Below are 16,514 nucleotides of genomic sequence, written 5' to 3'. Positions count from 1 at the left end.
TCTGAAAAACAAACTGAGGGTTCTAGAGGGGAGGGGGGTGGGAGGATGGGTTGGCCTGGTGGTGGGTATTGAGGAGGGCACGTTCTGCATGGAGCACTGGGTGTTGTGCACGAACAATGAATCATGGAACACTTCATCTAGAACTAATGATGTAATGTATGGGGATTAACATAAGAATAAAAAAATAAATAAATAAATATATGCCTCTTACTTTAGAGAGCAGTAAGATAGTGGTGAACCAGCAGACATAATGTAGGCCCTTAAGTATGAACAATCTAAATTAAAAAATATTAGTAAATATTAGCCATTTAAAAAAAAATTTTTAAGTGTTAGCTATTTTTAATTCAACTGAATAATTAGTAGTGCTGATATATAAAATTAATTCACAAAAACTGTTTTTTGAGTACCTCCTGTATGCAATTCCTATTTATAGGGATTACAACAGGTATGTCAACGTGACCCTTGCCTTCATGGGTGGAAAATCTTGAAAGAGAATAATTATGAAAAGGAAGGGATTCAGTGCTAAAATGGGGTCCTGGGGCAGTGTGGCTTCTGGCTTAACTACGGTTATTCATCATCCTTCCCTTCCTCCAATGTTTGTCAGAGGTTATCTGCAAATGCTTTCACAGTTGAAGTCTTATCTACCAGCTTTGCCACAGCTTTTTGGGTTTCAAACATAATTGTTTAAAAAGCCAGACTGCCTCCTCTAAGTTGGTTGAAAAATTATCAAGATAGTTGAGGATTAATGAGTGTATGGAAGGATGGAGGCCTCTCTGCCTCCCTTTTTTTCTCTCCCCATGGCAGCCTTTCTTAAACCATGCCAACCAGCTGCCTTCAAAAAAAAAGAGAAAGAAAGAAAGAGAGGAAGGGAGAAAGGGAGGAAGGGAAGAAGAAAGAAAGAAAGGAAGGAAGGAAGGAAGGAAGGAAGGAAGGAAGAAAGAAAGAAAGAAAGAAAGAAAGAAAGAAAGAAAGAAAGAAAGAAAGAAAGAAAGGAAGAGAAAGAAAGAAAACAACAATAAAAAACATGCCAACATCTACAAATTGAAAAAAATTAAACATCTCTACATATACTACAGGAATGTTGCACATTAACATTTCAGGACATTGTGTTTGGGTAGCACTTCCCCAAGTTAAACGATACACCTTTATGCCATTTCTATTATGAAATCATTGTTGCTATGGGAAAATCATTGACACTAACTAGCTTCCTTGTGAGCTCCTATCATTCTTTGCACTGTGTTTTACATGTGCTAAAAATAGTCTGGTGTACACAAGCTCAACTAGACATTTATTCTAGAAATATTAAAAACTGACAGAGAAGCAGAAAACATACAGATGAGAACAAAGATCAATGATTTTAAACCGTGTTTTTTTTTTTAAGTTGTGTTGAATGATTACTATGAAAAAGTCCTGTAGTTTTGCGTAAGTCACTGTAGGAAAAGAGTTTAGTATGGGCCACAAACATTTTGACCTGAGGCATCTAGTTATGAGAAAAGGAAAAAAGAGAGTGAAATTTCTGGGGTTTTTTTCCACTTGCATTATCCAAATAATTTTCTTACCTTTTACATTCTTATGATTTCACATTTAAGCCTTAGTAAGATTCCAAATAGGAGGGATTCTCAAATATGCTACAGCATAAGCCACACTGGTCAAATGGAAGCATGTCAGGTCATCAGGCTTAGGCCTGAATTATTCAGACAATCATCCCATTTCAGCTGATCAAAAATGCAGGCTTGACCTTTTTGTATTTTTAAACAAGATATAATGTGATTATTGCTCTAATCATGCCCTATCACCAGCCTGGTTTAAAACAAATAATTGAGACATGGTATAAAAAAAATAAAACCAAGTTTTTGTATCTAAGACATTGTATCTGTGACATTGGCCTATACAATAGCGGTTTATAGGCAAGAGCACTCTTCTCACACTTCAGGGGACACCAGAATCAAGTGGAGAGCTTGTGGAAACACAGATTTCGAGACCCAAAGCTCAGGGATGCTAATTCCAATTCTTGGTCTGTCACTGCTGCTGGCCCACAGGTAGTATTGAGGTGACACTGGTCTAGAATACTCACACTCACAGGAATATTCGTACAGGCAATTCTTCTCATTGTAGTACATGTCCTGGCCTTAATATAGGTTCTCAGCCCACCATGTGTGCTCTTGGTAGGAGAGAACTTCTACATGTTTCCCCTGATTTATTTGCCAACAATCCTTATTTCAGTTGGAAAATTAAAATACTGATGAACTCTCCAAGACTTAAAATCTCTTTAAAATACTGGTAGGGGGTCAACAACACAGATGCTTTTTTGGCTTCAGTTCAGAGATGTTTACTCTACATCAATGATCTTTGGAAACTTTGTCCAAATTACTGTTGAAATTGTTTATTTCAGAACTAGGGTGACCAGATCCACCCCATATCTCTTGAGTGTGAACAGCTTTGTTTTTGCAGAGTCAGTGGCTAAAATAGACCAGACATTCCCATCAGCTGTTTGGTCATTGTGTTTTTTAGTGGAATTACAGCATGTTACAGTATTTTTCTCTGCAACTTAAATATTGAACAAACCCAGACATCCGGAGATGCTAAAATGAAAAATCTGTTTCCTCTTGCTTTGCCATTTGCCAAGTGAACTCCGTCAGACAGCACATTCTGTACATTTGGAGTAAATGAAATTACCCTTAATGTGTTGGCAACATCTGTCACAAAACCCTCTTCAATCTATGGCTAAAATGCATTGGATAGGAATAGATGTGACAGTATATTTAATTAGGCACAGTCATGGTTGGGGGCACTAGTTTTGCCTTATGAATCACAGGTTTATTTTTTTCCTTTTTTGTTCTTTTTTTTGTCTTTTCTCTTTTCCTTGTTTTGTTTTGTTTTGTTTTTTAATGTCCTACACAACACAGAGGAGAATTAATCTTTGATGAGCAAAGTGGTTGACAAACACCAGTCTTTGTTGTAGATAACCTGCACTTCAAACTCTCTAAGTTGTCTGTCCCCGATCAAGTATCATCAAGAAGATGTGCCTCTCTGGGGGGTTCCTGTCTACAACTTCCAATTTATTCACTGATTGTAAATTTCTTTCTTCCCTTGAAACTATTAAGGAATTTATGTTCTTAATACTTTGCGGGAATTCTTTCTTCATTGAACACGAAGAAGCAGAGACAGTGGCTCTGTCCTCCCCCAAGAATCCTTATTTTATTGTTCATTTATTTGCAGTAAGTGGCCTGGTGAACAGAAAGGAATGTTTCCCTTCATTGTTTTCCACTTTATGCCTACTGCTGCTATTTACAATTCCAAATTATGACAACCCCCTTCCTACTCTTCCCTTTGATTGTCAGTTTCTGGTTTATCCACAGAAGCAGCACTCCCTCTGTGTCATCTGTAATCAAATGAGTCCCCAAACACTTTCTGAGAAAGGATTCTGTAAAGAGACCAAACAATCCTTCCTAAATTAATTCCAAATGCCGGCATTCAATCCTTCTATTCTTATCATGCATGGATTTTGATTCATCTGTCATATGCTCACATATCTCATTTGCATATTGCCTCCCAAACAAAGACTGAAGTCTACCTCTTGCACCACTGGAGAATGAGGTCACCTCTAGGGCACTGAGAAGAAAATTTTTTCTACCAAACACAATTTGGTCTTTATTTCAGATTTATGACGAGCAATCCTTTATGTAGCTAGAGCAGGTTGATTACAATAGGAGGGTTTCCAGGATTGTGACAGTTTAGCTGTTGGAATTTCTAGGGGCAATATTCTAAGAAGGTAGTCTAAGTTTCAAGTTCAGGAACAGTATTGAAGTCTTGCACCTGCTAAGGATTAGAATGTTGTGAAAGTGCCACTTCTTGGTTGAAAAAAAAAAAAGCTTCAGGACTTCCGTCTTAACTCTGAGGTTTTTCTGTAGTTTATCCCTAAGTGCTTTAAGAAGGACCCAGTTCTCTTTAAAGTGTTTACTCTTGGTCTGGCACAACAAATACCGGAAATAAAGGACAGAAGCTGTTTTTGTTTTTGTTTTTTTAAAGGAAAAAGTTAAGGTGGTTTTGTTTAAAGAAATTCAGGCAGCAGGAAAAGAAAATGATATGTCTCTGAATTATAATTAGGTAAAAGCTTATCTTATCATGTTTCTGATTCAAGAAGTATACTGATGAATGACAATTCATGGACACATCAAGAAGTTAAAACAACACTAATGCACAGCTATGTATATTTATAAGCTACAGACTTTTAAAATAACATATATATATATATTTTTTTTTCTGATTGATTCTAGCTCAAAAGCACAAATATCCTTGCAAACAACGTTGGCTCTGAAAATCAAGCATTTCCAAATATTTGACTCAATTTTTATTCTCCCTCCATATTAATGAGGAGGAGCCCACAAGGAAGGATGAATGAAAGCCTGATCTTTTTTTTTTTTTTTAACAGATACAGTCAGGAAATCAGATTTGGATAATACCAGAGGAATTGATCATCCTGAGCAAAACATTCTAAGAAACATTTGCTTATGGGTAGTTTGGGTGCTGAGATCCTGCCATCTACATGAATCTGTCCTAGTTTTATTTCTTCAAAATGTTCACGTATATGGGGAAAAAGTCACACAGTGAGAAAAATGTTTACAGACAAAAATAGCATTCAGATACATCATCATTTTATTACCAGTGGGTATTTAAATGAGTTGTGATATCATGAGCTTCTACATGTATGATCATCTTTAAAATAAAGCATTGAAATTTCAATAATCTCAAAGATTCTATCCACCCTAGCTTTTCAATTAAAAAAAAAATTGTTCCATTCTCTCAGCTAGTCAATTAAGGTAGAATAAGTAGGAGAGAGGAAAAGGAAGCGCTTGCCCTTTGCTTCACTAGCTATGTGAAACTTTGTACATGAACAGAAGTTTTTTTTTTAAATGCCTATTACTTTTTCCATTCCCAACAGTTATAATAAATCAAAGAGCATATTCTAGAAGTAGGTCTTTCTTAATACCCGCTGAAAACTTGACTTTTTTTTTTTTTTTGGTAATATTTTAGCAGTGTTGCATTTGACCAGCATTTAACAGAGTTCAGTATTCTGTCTTGTTCAAAAGCACAGATAGAAAGAAAGTAGGTCAAAAGATTAGGAGGAAAAAACATGGAAAATAGTAAGTCTGATTTTTATATCATTTATATTAGATTTTACTCTGTCCTTCAAAAAGATCCAGTCAAGAAACCACCTGGGCCACCATTCTTCCTCTGGTGGTAGATTGTATTGAAATGATCAATAATTATCCATATAAATCATGGATTAAGGCATAAGCCAAAAAAGTCTTATTCAATATTGAGAAAAACTAGATAATTTCCATAGTGTTAGTATTTTTCAGTTAGAGTTTGTATTTAGAACAATGAAAGAGGATATATATATATACCCTATATATATATATGATATCTTGGAATGCATTCTATATTGAATATTGGAATTATAAATGATAAGCACTTTAGACACAACATAGATAAATCACATCAGAGGAAACGAAGTCATTAATGCTCTCTATTTAGATAAGGACAAAATGGCATGGGTGGATGTAAAAAATCATACATGGTTGAACTTAGCTTTTTCATTAAAAAATAAACACATTTGATGTTAAGATAGTTCACTGTGTTTATTGTTTTTAAAATTTCCTTCCTTGTGGAACCTGTTTTCAGATGGACATTGTGTGTGCTTGTAGGGTGCTGTGATTACGCCAACAATGGACCATCCTATGTCAATGCAGCCAGCAAACATGATGGGCCCCCTGACACAACAGATGAATCATCTTTCATTGGGCACAACAGGAACGGTGAGTTGAAGAGTTGGTTTTGCTTTGTTTTCTTGGACTGCTTCAATAAGATGCGATGCTCTCTGTTTTTACTTGCATTAATAGCAAAGCTGGCCCTGTGCCATTGACTAACACATGTTTCAGGTTCCAGTGTGAATAAGCTGCATTGTACATGCATATTCAATACTGGGGCACATTTACTCACATTGACAAGGCTGAAGTTTCCACTGTATTGCATTTAAATTTGAGTTACTTCTTGTTCAAATGACACAATGTACCAGGTATAATACCTGTTTATGGAAAGGTGTCTATGTATGCACCTGCAAATCTAGAACTTGTAACATAATACATCTGAGCCTGGTTTTCTTTTCCCCACATGCTTACCCACTTCAGCTAATGTATCATTCCCAGGTCATTCACAAGTCAGGCCAACCTTGACTCTGACTAATACATAGAGCTTGTTATTTACTTTCAATGTTTAAATCAATAAAAAGTAATTGAGAACCTGACATAATCCAGTTCTTTTCGTCTTTGTTTTGAATATGTAGACAGATGTTGTTGAAAAAGGAAAGGAATCTAGTGTACTTGATGTTTTTTGATAGGTATTTTTGACAAGCCATTATTTTTCCTCAGGGAACAAAAATATATAAAAAATGCTTATTACAACATTGATTTATAGCAACCATTTCGCATCATTAACAGAATTTTATTTTATTTTTAAAAGTCTATTCAAAGACAATTCCCTAAATGGTTAAGAGGGCAATTGTCTAATACAACCTGGAATACTACAATTTTGTTCATCATCAGTATAGATAACAATGAAAAACATCAAAATCAAAGCCAGTCTTTCATGTGACGCTATGGTAACAGGTTTTTTTTTTTTTGTTTTTTTTTTTACAAATGTTAGTGCAGATTCATTTTTAAAGATGTAGGAATTTTTTAAAAAATCATTTTTCTGAGTGAGACAGCTTAATTATTACAGAAAGAGCACTGGACTAGGATTTGGGAGTACTAAACTCAAATCTTGATTGAGCACTGTTCTTTCACTCTGTCTTTGGGAACATAATCTCTTCCAGTCTGTTTCCCTCTCTATCTGGTTGAGTATTGAGTGTAATGCTATATGGGGGCCCTTTGACTATCCACCTCTATGATTTTAAGCCTATATGTCTCATAGTCAGCACTTCTGTGATTCCTCACAGGTATGCTGGCATCATCTCCAAATATCTGTGGACACTATGGACACTAGCTCTATATCAGAAATTTTACCTTAAAGCAGTGGCTTGCTTGCCACATAAATGTATTGACTCATAGGCTTTTTGGAATATAAGAAGTTTCTGACATGTCCACTGAGGCCACAAAAATCTGCTCTAAATAGGAAGAAAACCCATCTGCCTAATGGAAAGAGTCACATTGTTTCAATAAAGGGATTTAGTTTTATTAAAACAAAGTACCTACCTGAAGACCTCAGTTGCTGAACTTATAAAAAACAGTTGATGATACCTTACCTGTCTGAAGGCAGGGGCTGGATCAAATAATTTCTTAGGTCTCTGACCTAGACTTTCAAGTCATGTCTAAGACTACATTTAACTCTACACTGTGGTACAGCTAATTTTCATCAGGGAGATAATTTTTAGGAATGTGTACGGAAAGGTGTCTTTATGTACGCACCTGCAAATCTAGACCTTGTAACAATACATCTGAGCCTGGTTTTCTTTTCCCAGATGCTTACCCATTTCAGCTAATATGTCATTCCCAGGTCATTCACAAGTCAGGGGCCAACCTTGACTATGACTAATAAACCCTGGAAATATATCATCAAATTTGGTCTATATTTATTCATGTCACAAACATAGTCATGTAATTTCCATAAACATTTAGTCACTTTGCTCATTTACTAACAAAGCAATTCCCAAGTTCACTGGGAGAAATTGAATTTTCTCTTGTCCACAGTGTTGATTTCCCTTCATATCAGCCTTTCTCTCCTTAAAAGATGATAAATTCTGAACAAGTGAAATAATGCAATCTTACTGTATTGAACGACAATCTAGACTCTGAGAAAAGAGTGAGTTATAATACAAAGTATAGAAAGAAACACTTGATAAATCCTACTTAGTTGAATCAAAAGCAAAACCAGCTAACTTGCTGAAATTCAGATTTGCCAACTAGAAAAAAATATAAGAGCTAAGTTAATTAAGAATATGACTGAATCCTTTAGAGAATTGAAAAATAAGCTAAAATATATAGAATAAAATCAGAATTACAATAGTTGCTGATTCAATAACATATATTATGATTAGTATTTGAGCATTTTCAACAAGAACACATATGAGATCATAATTTTTACCCAGCTAATAATAGCCAAATTACTAAATAATGATATATACTCCCTCCCTTTCTTAGAGAGTTTTAAGCAGGTGGCTTCTTTTTAACACCAAATTTCTTCTAATTTTTTTTCATTCTTTTCCTGCTTCACAATTATACTAAATAATGCCTAGGCACATCTTAAGTTTTGTGTAAATTGATGTTTTGCCAAGGGTTAAAATTCCATAAGTTTCCGGAAAGCTGGAGAGAGAACACTATTACTTTGTTGATGTTTAGTGGTGTCCAGAATATGGCTATACTTTTTTTCTCAAACTGTCACTCTTACACTTTGATATGCCATCATAGATTCCTTTTATCTGAACTTTTGATTGGCATGTGTAGTGGCTATTATGCAATTGAAATGGATTCTTTTAATCAAATTTCTCCACCTTACTGAATCTTTTCTGTTGCTCTATCTATTGCTGGGAAGGTGGCTTGGTATCATGGAAAGAATAGTGGGCATTAGAATTAAACTTGAGTTCAAAGCTGGGCTCTGTCCCTTACTAGCTATGTGTGTTAGGTTACTTAACCTCTCTGAACTTTGATTTCCTCTTTTACCAAGGGGGAAAATAATACGTACATCCCAGTGGTGTTGTGTTAAATGGAATGACATGTGTAACATACCTAAAATAGTGTGCGACACCCGCTAGATGCTTATCACATGAGCCGCCTTTATCCCTCTACCTCAAGTGGCTTCACAATGTGGCCATTCAGTCCAGGTCTCCAGAAAGGATGTAGAACATTATCAAGGCCATAGTACAAGTCTCCGGCCCACTCTGTTTCATTTGGCATAACTTATTTCTTTCAAGTTTCTACTTCCTTAGCTTCTAACTCTTGCAGGATGGTAAACCCAAAAGTCCAGAGAAGCCGGCTAAGTCACATTAATGAATAAAGCTGATGAAGGTCAAGCAAAACGCCCTGGAAATATATCAGATTTGGTCTACATTTATCATGTCACAAACATAGTCATGTAATATTAATACACATGATATTGGAGATTATATTTTAAATGAGAGATATTTTCATGCAATAATAGTAACAGCTCTGCCTGAGTATGAGATCAATCAGTCATAGGGAGAGGGGGTACCTTGGCAGCCTTGTCTAAGGAGGGCAGCTATGGCTGAACTCCAGACAGCTATTGCTACATGGGCATACTGACCCAAGGTGGCCTCACCTTCCAATTTTTTTAAGCTAAGCTAAGTATTTGCATTTTAATGGGCAATCTCCCTGTATTTGAATATCAGACCCAGTTTGTCCTAAGTGCTCTCAGTTTGTGACTCCTGCCCAAGGTTTTCCTGGTTCTCCTCTGATGTCTCTGGCCATTGCTTCTTCTTTGCTTCTACAGGCTGCTGAGCCAGGGTTTCATTTTTAACTTCTCATTCATATAAGATTTCCTTAAGCAACCTCATCCACTTTCATGGTTTTGAACTCTGCCTTCTAGAAATGCTGAAGACCCCTAAATCTGAGTCCTCAATGCTAACCTCGTCTTAGACTTTTAAAATCACTTAACCAACAACTTGCTAAATAGCTCCATGTAAATCTCCTTCCAACATTTCAAAGTCAGTACAACCCAAACTAACCTCATGAGTTTCCCTGAACTTCCTTTCCACGGACCCTCTTCCTCTTATGTGTTTCTGCTCCTTATTTCTTCTCCAGCTAATCCCATGACCATGTGCCCAGGCAGTCAAATGCTACACTTAGGACTCAATCTTGACTCTTTCCTTTTCCCTCACCAACAGATGCAACTATTCAAGATCCACCAGTTCTGTCCCATAGACATTTGTCAAATACATCCCTTCCTCCACATTTCTAGAGTCTCTACCCTGGGCCTCATTTGATTAATTGTAATAGTCTCCTAACTGCCCTTAGCTTGCTCCAATCCATTTTCTACCATGTTGCCACAGCCAGTCAATCTAAAATTATCTGACCATGTTTCTCTCCTACCTGTAATTTCTCAGAGACTTTCAGATGTCTGAGCTCCCAGAAACTTTGCAAGACAAGGTGTGAGCAGTGACAACTCTAGACTAGGACAGGAACCTTAATGCCAGAAACAGATAGGTCCCAAGGGCAGGGCAGAGAAAGATCCAGTAAATAATCCAGTAGGCAGGGATCAGGGTTGATGGGGGTTGGAGCCAGATTAGAATTTCCCATTTCTAGAAAGCGGGCCTGAGGCCACAGGTCATGTCCCACTTTTCTTTCTGAGGTCCCTGGGATCAAGAAGTATATTAAGCCAAAGCCTCTTTTTTATCATCATAAAATTAAATATATTTGATCCCCCATAACTCTAAATTTTGAAATGGGTACCATGTAGTTTGACTAACCTTTGTCTACCATTTTTCACCTCAAATGTTTATTGTTGAATTCTTTGCCCATTTTTAAACTGGACAGAAAATGTAGGCCTTAGGAGCAATGAATTTTAAGGAAGCAGTATAATTTTATCCCAGGACTCTGCTGACCTTGAAGAATTTTCTAGCTTTTCTGCTTTTGTTTATTTTCTTTTTCTTTTTCTTCTTCTTTTTTTTTTTTTTTTTTGTCACAGGATTCCCTCTATGGAACCAAAGCACTGTTATCCATAATTTCTTATCACTCCACTGTAAGCTTTAGCAGAAACCACTGGGGATTTTACTGTGTTATGAGAACCTCCAAATTGCATAACAATCTTGTTTTACAAGTTTCTTATCTCCTTTTCATTTGTTCAGTTGGTGGCCACCAGTGGCTTACAATGTCACCAGAATCTGTTCAAAGAAATAAAAAGTTTTTGTTCTGTAGGCTCCTTATCTGCAGATCTGTTTGTACTCTTGAATCCACTGGTGATTTGTGACATCATTGGAGTCCCATGGTGTAACCATAGCCACACACAAAGATAATCTTCTAATTGTAGTCCATTTGTTCACCATGGTTCTCTACATTTTTCAGTCACATCATTCCATTTTGATTGCTGTAAAATTCTAACGGTATCAGGTGAAAATCCTGAACTATTCATTTTGCCTAGAGACTGTCTTTCCTCAAGTATTAGCTATGAATGTGAGTATTAAGATTGACAGTGATAAAAAGCAACATAGGATGTTAAGTGGACTCAGGATTAGGACCTAGTATTATAAATTCATAAATGGTAATGAGTATACTTTCAGGAAAATGTATCAATTAATTAAAAATGGTCAGATACAAGAAAGAAAATATAAGTAAAAGGAAATAGTTTTTAAAAATCTGTTTAGTCTTAGTGTAAGATAAATGAACGTTGATAGTAGTCTTATAAACAATAAATAAGTAGGCATTAAGTGAAAGTCTAGTATTATGAAAGTTTATTTGCAAATATCAAGCTTTTGCTGTTTAAAAAATGGATTATGAATTAAAATACATTAGCAACAGAGTACAAAAGCCCCAATAGATAAAATGACGAAGAACATGAACAGATAGGTAATAAAGGGGCAACAGGATACCAAAAAACATATGAAAAAAGCAATTAAGGAAACAGCAACTTAATCAAATACTTACATGTACATACACACATAACCCATTAAATGAAGTTATCAAAATAAAACATATTGCTGATGAAGGTGTGAGGAAATAAACATTCTTAATCACTGACAGTGTGATTATAGAACTCTAAATTTGTAAAAATGTCAGTTGAATTTCAAGGTGGGCAGTCAAGACACTTCAAAACAGCTCTGCCAACTCACCACGCAGTTATAGTTTTGAGAAGGTATTCTATGGAGATATTCTAAAATAATAGAAAAGCCTTTAGACCTCAGAAATATCCCGCCCTGTGTTCTTTATAATGTCTAATAAAGAAGAATGATCAAATAAATCATAATCCATTCATAAACCAGAATGTGAGGCGGCATGAAGTTATAAGAGTTTAAAATAGGAAAAGGATTATTTAGGATCTTAAATCAAAACAGCAGGATGTAAATTTGCACATGTGGAAATATAGTATCAACTATGAAAAAAAAATGGATGAAATAAGGCTGTAAGAAATACAAAATAAGTGTGGTTATTTCCAGATGATGAGATTAGAGATAATTTCTATTTTAATCATTATACTTTTCTGCATTCTGCAAGTATTCAACAATGAGCATGATTTACTTTTATGATTTACTTTTAAATGTTATAAATATATTCTTGGGAAATGACTAGTGACATGCTCATAAAATCAACTTTTTTTTTTGATTTGTAGTAATAATATGTGATTGAAGTTTTTTAAAAGGTGCTAGGAAATACTACCACTATTAATAAAATATTTGAAGGTCCTTTAAAAATGATTCTACTTATTCTAGATTTGGGGATTATAATTAACTCACATTCACATGCCTGTTTTGAGACACAAAATAACTCATATCCAAGGTTTATTTGCATTTGAATCTTTGATCCATGTTGGGTTTTGCTGGGTCAAAGTGCCTTGCAATGTCCAAGTTTTAATCTGTCTTCTCACATGCAATTTGCTCATGAGAGAGGGATTAACATTGTCCTTTTAGGGCAAGGAGATTAAATGGAGAAACTTGTGATAGTCCAAATTCAGTTATCAAGGAGGTGGGAAAATGAAGTTTGAGGTTTTGTTTTTAAAATGGAATGAATAATGGTCATGTGACTAGAATAAGGGTCATAGAAGAGCATCTATTTAATCATGTTTTGGCAGTTTATTTGAATGTGAGCAAGATCTGGTCCCTTTTACACAGTTTGCCCCTCTAAGGGGAGTTGGGGCTGAATGAGAACTTTCCATTTTTAGAAGGGGGGCCTTGGGCCATAGGCCATGTCCCACTTTACTTTTTAAGATCCTTGGCTAAAGGAATTGTATTAAGCCAAAGTTTCATCTTTTTAAAAAGCAGATATATTTGGTTTCACATAACCTGAAATTTGGAAATGGATGCCATGTAGTTTAAATTAACCTTTCTCTACTATTTGCCACTTCCAAGGCTATGACACTTTGGAAAAAGACAGAAATCATCTGTTGAGTAGATTCTGTTCTATTTATCTCTGCTCTCACCATTCCAGCCCACAAAGCTCCTTGGCCTTGTCCAACAGCCACTGAGATCAGAGCCAGGGCTGAGTGATTACTAACGAAATTCTAGTTTCAAAAATGTATCAGTCTCCATAGAGTGTGGGAATATGGAAATTTTTCATTTATCTCTTTTAAAATTTTAGTTCTTTCTTTTGTTCTCCAGAATTTCGTTTCACATTGTGCTCTGGGCCACTTCCAGATGGGCTGCCTTTTAGAACATGTGCGTCAGCCAGAGGGAGTAAAAATTTCACAGTGATTCCCCCATGTAGGGGCCAAAATGATGACAGATTGAGGAAGATGCCAGCGTCCTAGGATAGAATGTATTGCTCCAACAAGTCACACGGGGGCCTCCCAACATGTACCATGTGGCAGTATTGGGGACCATTGTACTAACTGTCAACCAGGGGTCATAGTGCCTTGAGTGTTTGAAGGCAGGGGGCTTAGGCAACCATATGACATACAGTGGGCACTTCCACGTTTTAGAGCTAAGATTCTATTTTATTTTCTTTTGTACTTCATTGCATTCTTTCTCATGCTCTTTTCATTCAAAGATTCAGTCCCAAGACAGGATTATGATACTCCACCAGCTGTTGTGTCAGGTAGGAAAATTCTAATTCCTTTAAGATTTGATTGGAGGGGAAAGATGGAGGTTGCCTGGTTTTCTCTAAAACTCTTTAAAGCAGTGATTCTCAATAGGGCTGGGTACAGGAATTTGAATTTCAGTTCTGGGATTGACAGCAGAGTAGCATATGTGGTTCAAAAAAGTATCTTTACTATTCCAACCCAGTTTTGTGTATGGAAAATAAATATGTTGTCTTTTAAATAAAAAGTGAAAGCTCAAAGATATTTGGTCTGTGAAGAATACACAGAAAATAGAGTCTATGTTCTGTGTATCAGTGATTCTCAGTGTGAGAAGGATTCATCAGAATTTCTGGGAAGTGGGAGAAGGATATTTATGTTTACCAAAAGAGGGCACAGATTAATAAAAAAAATAGTTTGAGAAGCACTGCTTTAGAGACCAGAATTCTTTTGAAATCAGAAAGTCATTCCATTTTGCTTGCTCAGCACCCAGCATAGTGTCTGACACATAGTAGGTGCTTGATATAATTGTTTGTTGAATGAATCAAAAGTTCAAATTTGTTCCACAAATGATATTTTGGATATTGAAAGAGAAGCTGCCAATGTTCCATTTGTACAACAAAGTGGCAGAGATTGATTTGAGAATGCATTAGCATCTTGAGGATTTTAATTAGCAACATTTAAATTGTTTCATAAAATTCAGTGGTGCACTTTGTAAGGTGTATATGTATGTGAAGAGGTTGGTTTTTATTTTGAACTGCACAGATCTTCTGTGCTTTCACCTTAATTTTGAATTTTGTTTTCTTGCAAAGAGGAAAATGGGCACGATTTTTCATTCTTGTTGACTTTTTAAACTAAATAAAATACCGGCAGCCTGAGGAGCTTTGAACTCTTTGATCCTTTGATGTGTTAGATGATGAGGACATGAAATCTAAACCAAGAAGGGCATTGGTGTGACCGAGCAAGAGACAAAGGCCAGAAATAGAATGAAAGAGCCCAAGGGGCAGTAAAGTCTGGCAACTGAATGGTGGTTTTCAAGCAGAGAACACTGTGTTCTTGACCACCTGGTTTGCGTGACCCAGCATCTGAAGGGTAATCCGTTTCTCACGTCTTGTGGACTTGTTTAATTATGCTCATGGCTGAATACTCATCTTAAAAGTTCAGTTGAGAAACAATCAGTTAGCTTTCAGCTGTGAAGTCATTTTGGTCCTCTTGAAGATCTCTACAAGTTGTCATTAATTAAAATATCACTTATCTTTCCCAAAGTGTATTACCGGTCGTATCTTAATGTGCCTATTTCATTTAGGATATGGGATGCCCAGGAAGGGAAGATACTTTATTCAGTGCATACAGTCTTGACTTTGTTTAATATGTGGCTTCCACTCTTGATAATTCACCAATATTAATCATAGTGAAAGACACAAATTGGAACTTGCCTTCAACTAGGTTGTTTGATTTCACTTTCAAGAACCAAATGAACAAGAACAACAAGGAAACATCAAAAGCATTTGCTAGATATCAGCCAGAGGTAGGGCTCTTACACAAATCAATTGAGGCAGGACATCTCGCTGCTTGGAGCTCCCACCTAATTCCATAGACAGACAGGTACCACTGAAAGTTCTTCAGCAGAGAAATGACTTGATCAAAGTAGTGCTTGAAGAAACTTAATCCAGCAATTTTGTGTGTGCTTAAGGAACAAAAAATAAGAATCACATAGTGTAGTTAGAAAAGCCAGGTATGATATCACTAGAATAAAAAAAAGTCCTAATATCCCAGCTGTAGAGTACAAAAGAAGGGACTAATATAGAAGTAACAGAAAAAATAAGATGGAGGCAGGATAGGAGTGTCACAGTCCCTTCCCCCTTTAAGTTTGGATTGGTGGTTTGACATATTATGAATTTGCATAGACGTCTTTGGCATCTTTGGTCTACAGCTAAATGAAAATAGACTACTTACCTTCCAAAAGTGTGTTAACTGTCCTGTGGGCACAACTTGAATGACTTCTGAAAAATAGTGTATCCTTTGCCCAACCCTTGACCAAATCAGGAAAGTAAAATGGGCAAAAGTGTTATAACAGTTTCTTCTCATATTCCCCAATATGCCCATATTGGACAACTCAAATAATAATCAATTCTTTGCCAGTGTCAGAGCTGACTAAACTGCCATAATGCACCTGAGTTCAAGATGTCTGTTTGGTAATTTACAGAGACAAACCCAACCTAATATCATTCAGTCAACCCATCAAACACTTATTGAACACCTTCTGAGTGCTAGGCACTACGCACAAGTACTTGGGATACAAAGATGAATAGAAAATAGACCAAGGGTAAAAAATATCATGGTCTCATTTAATGTTGTTATTGTTGTTGTTGTCATTGTTTGTGATGTTTAAGTGTATAAAGTATGAAGGAACTAAAATCTAGAATCTAAAAAGAAGAATCTAGAATCTAAAAAGAAGATCAGGAATAAAGTGAATTCTGATGGGGATTTGGAAGAATGAATAGGACGTTAGCAGTTGGACAAGACTGGGTAAAGTACATGAGGGGAATGGGACAGGATTGTAAACTCTTGGAGATAAAGATATATGGGGTGATTAGATGGTAGCAAGTCACTTGGCATTCTTGGGATGGAATGTCACACACAGACACTGAGGCTAGGTCAGGGTAAAGCTGATTTTAGGCAAAGACTCTTTCCTCTTTGAGTCACAGGTCACTTTGTTCTTTTTTTTATTCAAATAATATTTATCAGAAGCATACTATGTGGCCATCTTTGTGTTG

General features: G+C 36.1%; 1 protein-coding gene across 1 annotated transcript in view; it reads left to right on the top strand.

Moving 5' to 3' along the window:
• Nucleotides 1-16,514, top strand: part of RBMS3 (RNA binding motif single stranded interacting protein 3) — a 668,889-nt gene that overhangs the window by 612,502 nt on the left and 39,873 nt on the right. The window contains exon 11 of the mRNA XM_081826971.1: nt 5,709-5,819. Coding sequence (XP_081683097.1) covers nt 5,709-5,819 — 111 coding nt within the window. The remainder of the gene's footprint in view (nt 1-5,708; nt 5,820-16,514) is intronic.

This window comes from Leptonychotes weddellii, chromosome 1 (genome assembly GCF_054177405.1).
Source record: "Leptonychotes weddellii isolate Sample4059 chromosome 1, ASM5417740v2, whole genome shotgun sequence".
NCBI lineage: Eukaryota > Metazoa > Chordata > Mammalia > Carnivora > Phocidae > Leptonychotes > Leptonychotes weddellii.
The sequence above is the reverse complement of the archived record's forward strand: the minus strand, read 5'-3'. Positions and strand labels throughout refer to the sequence as shown.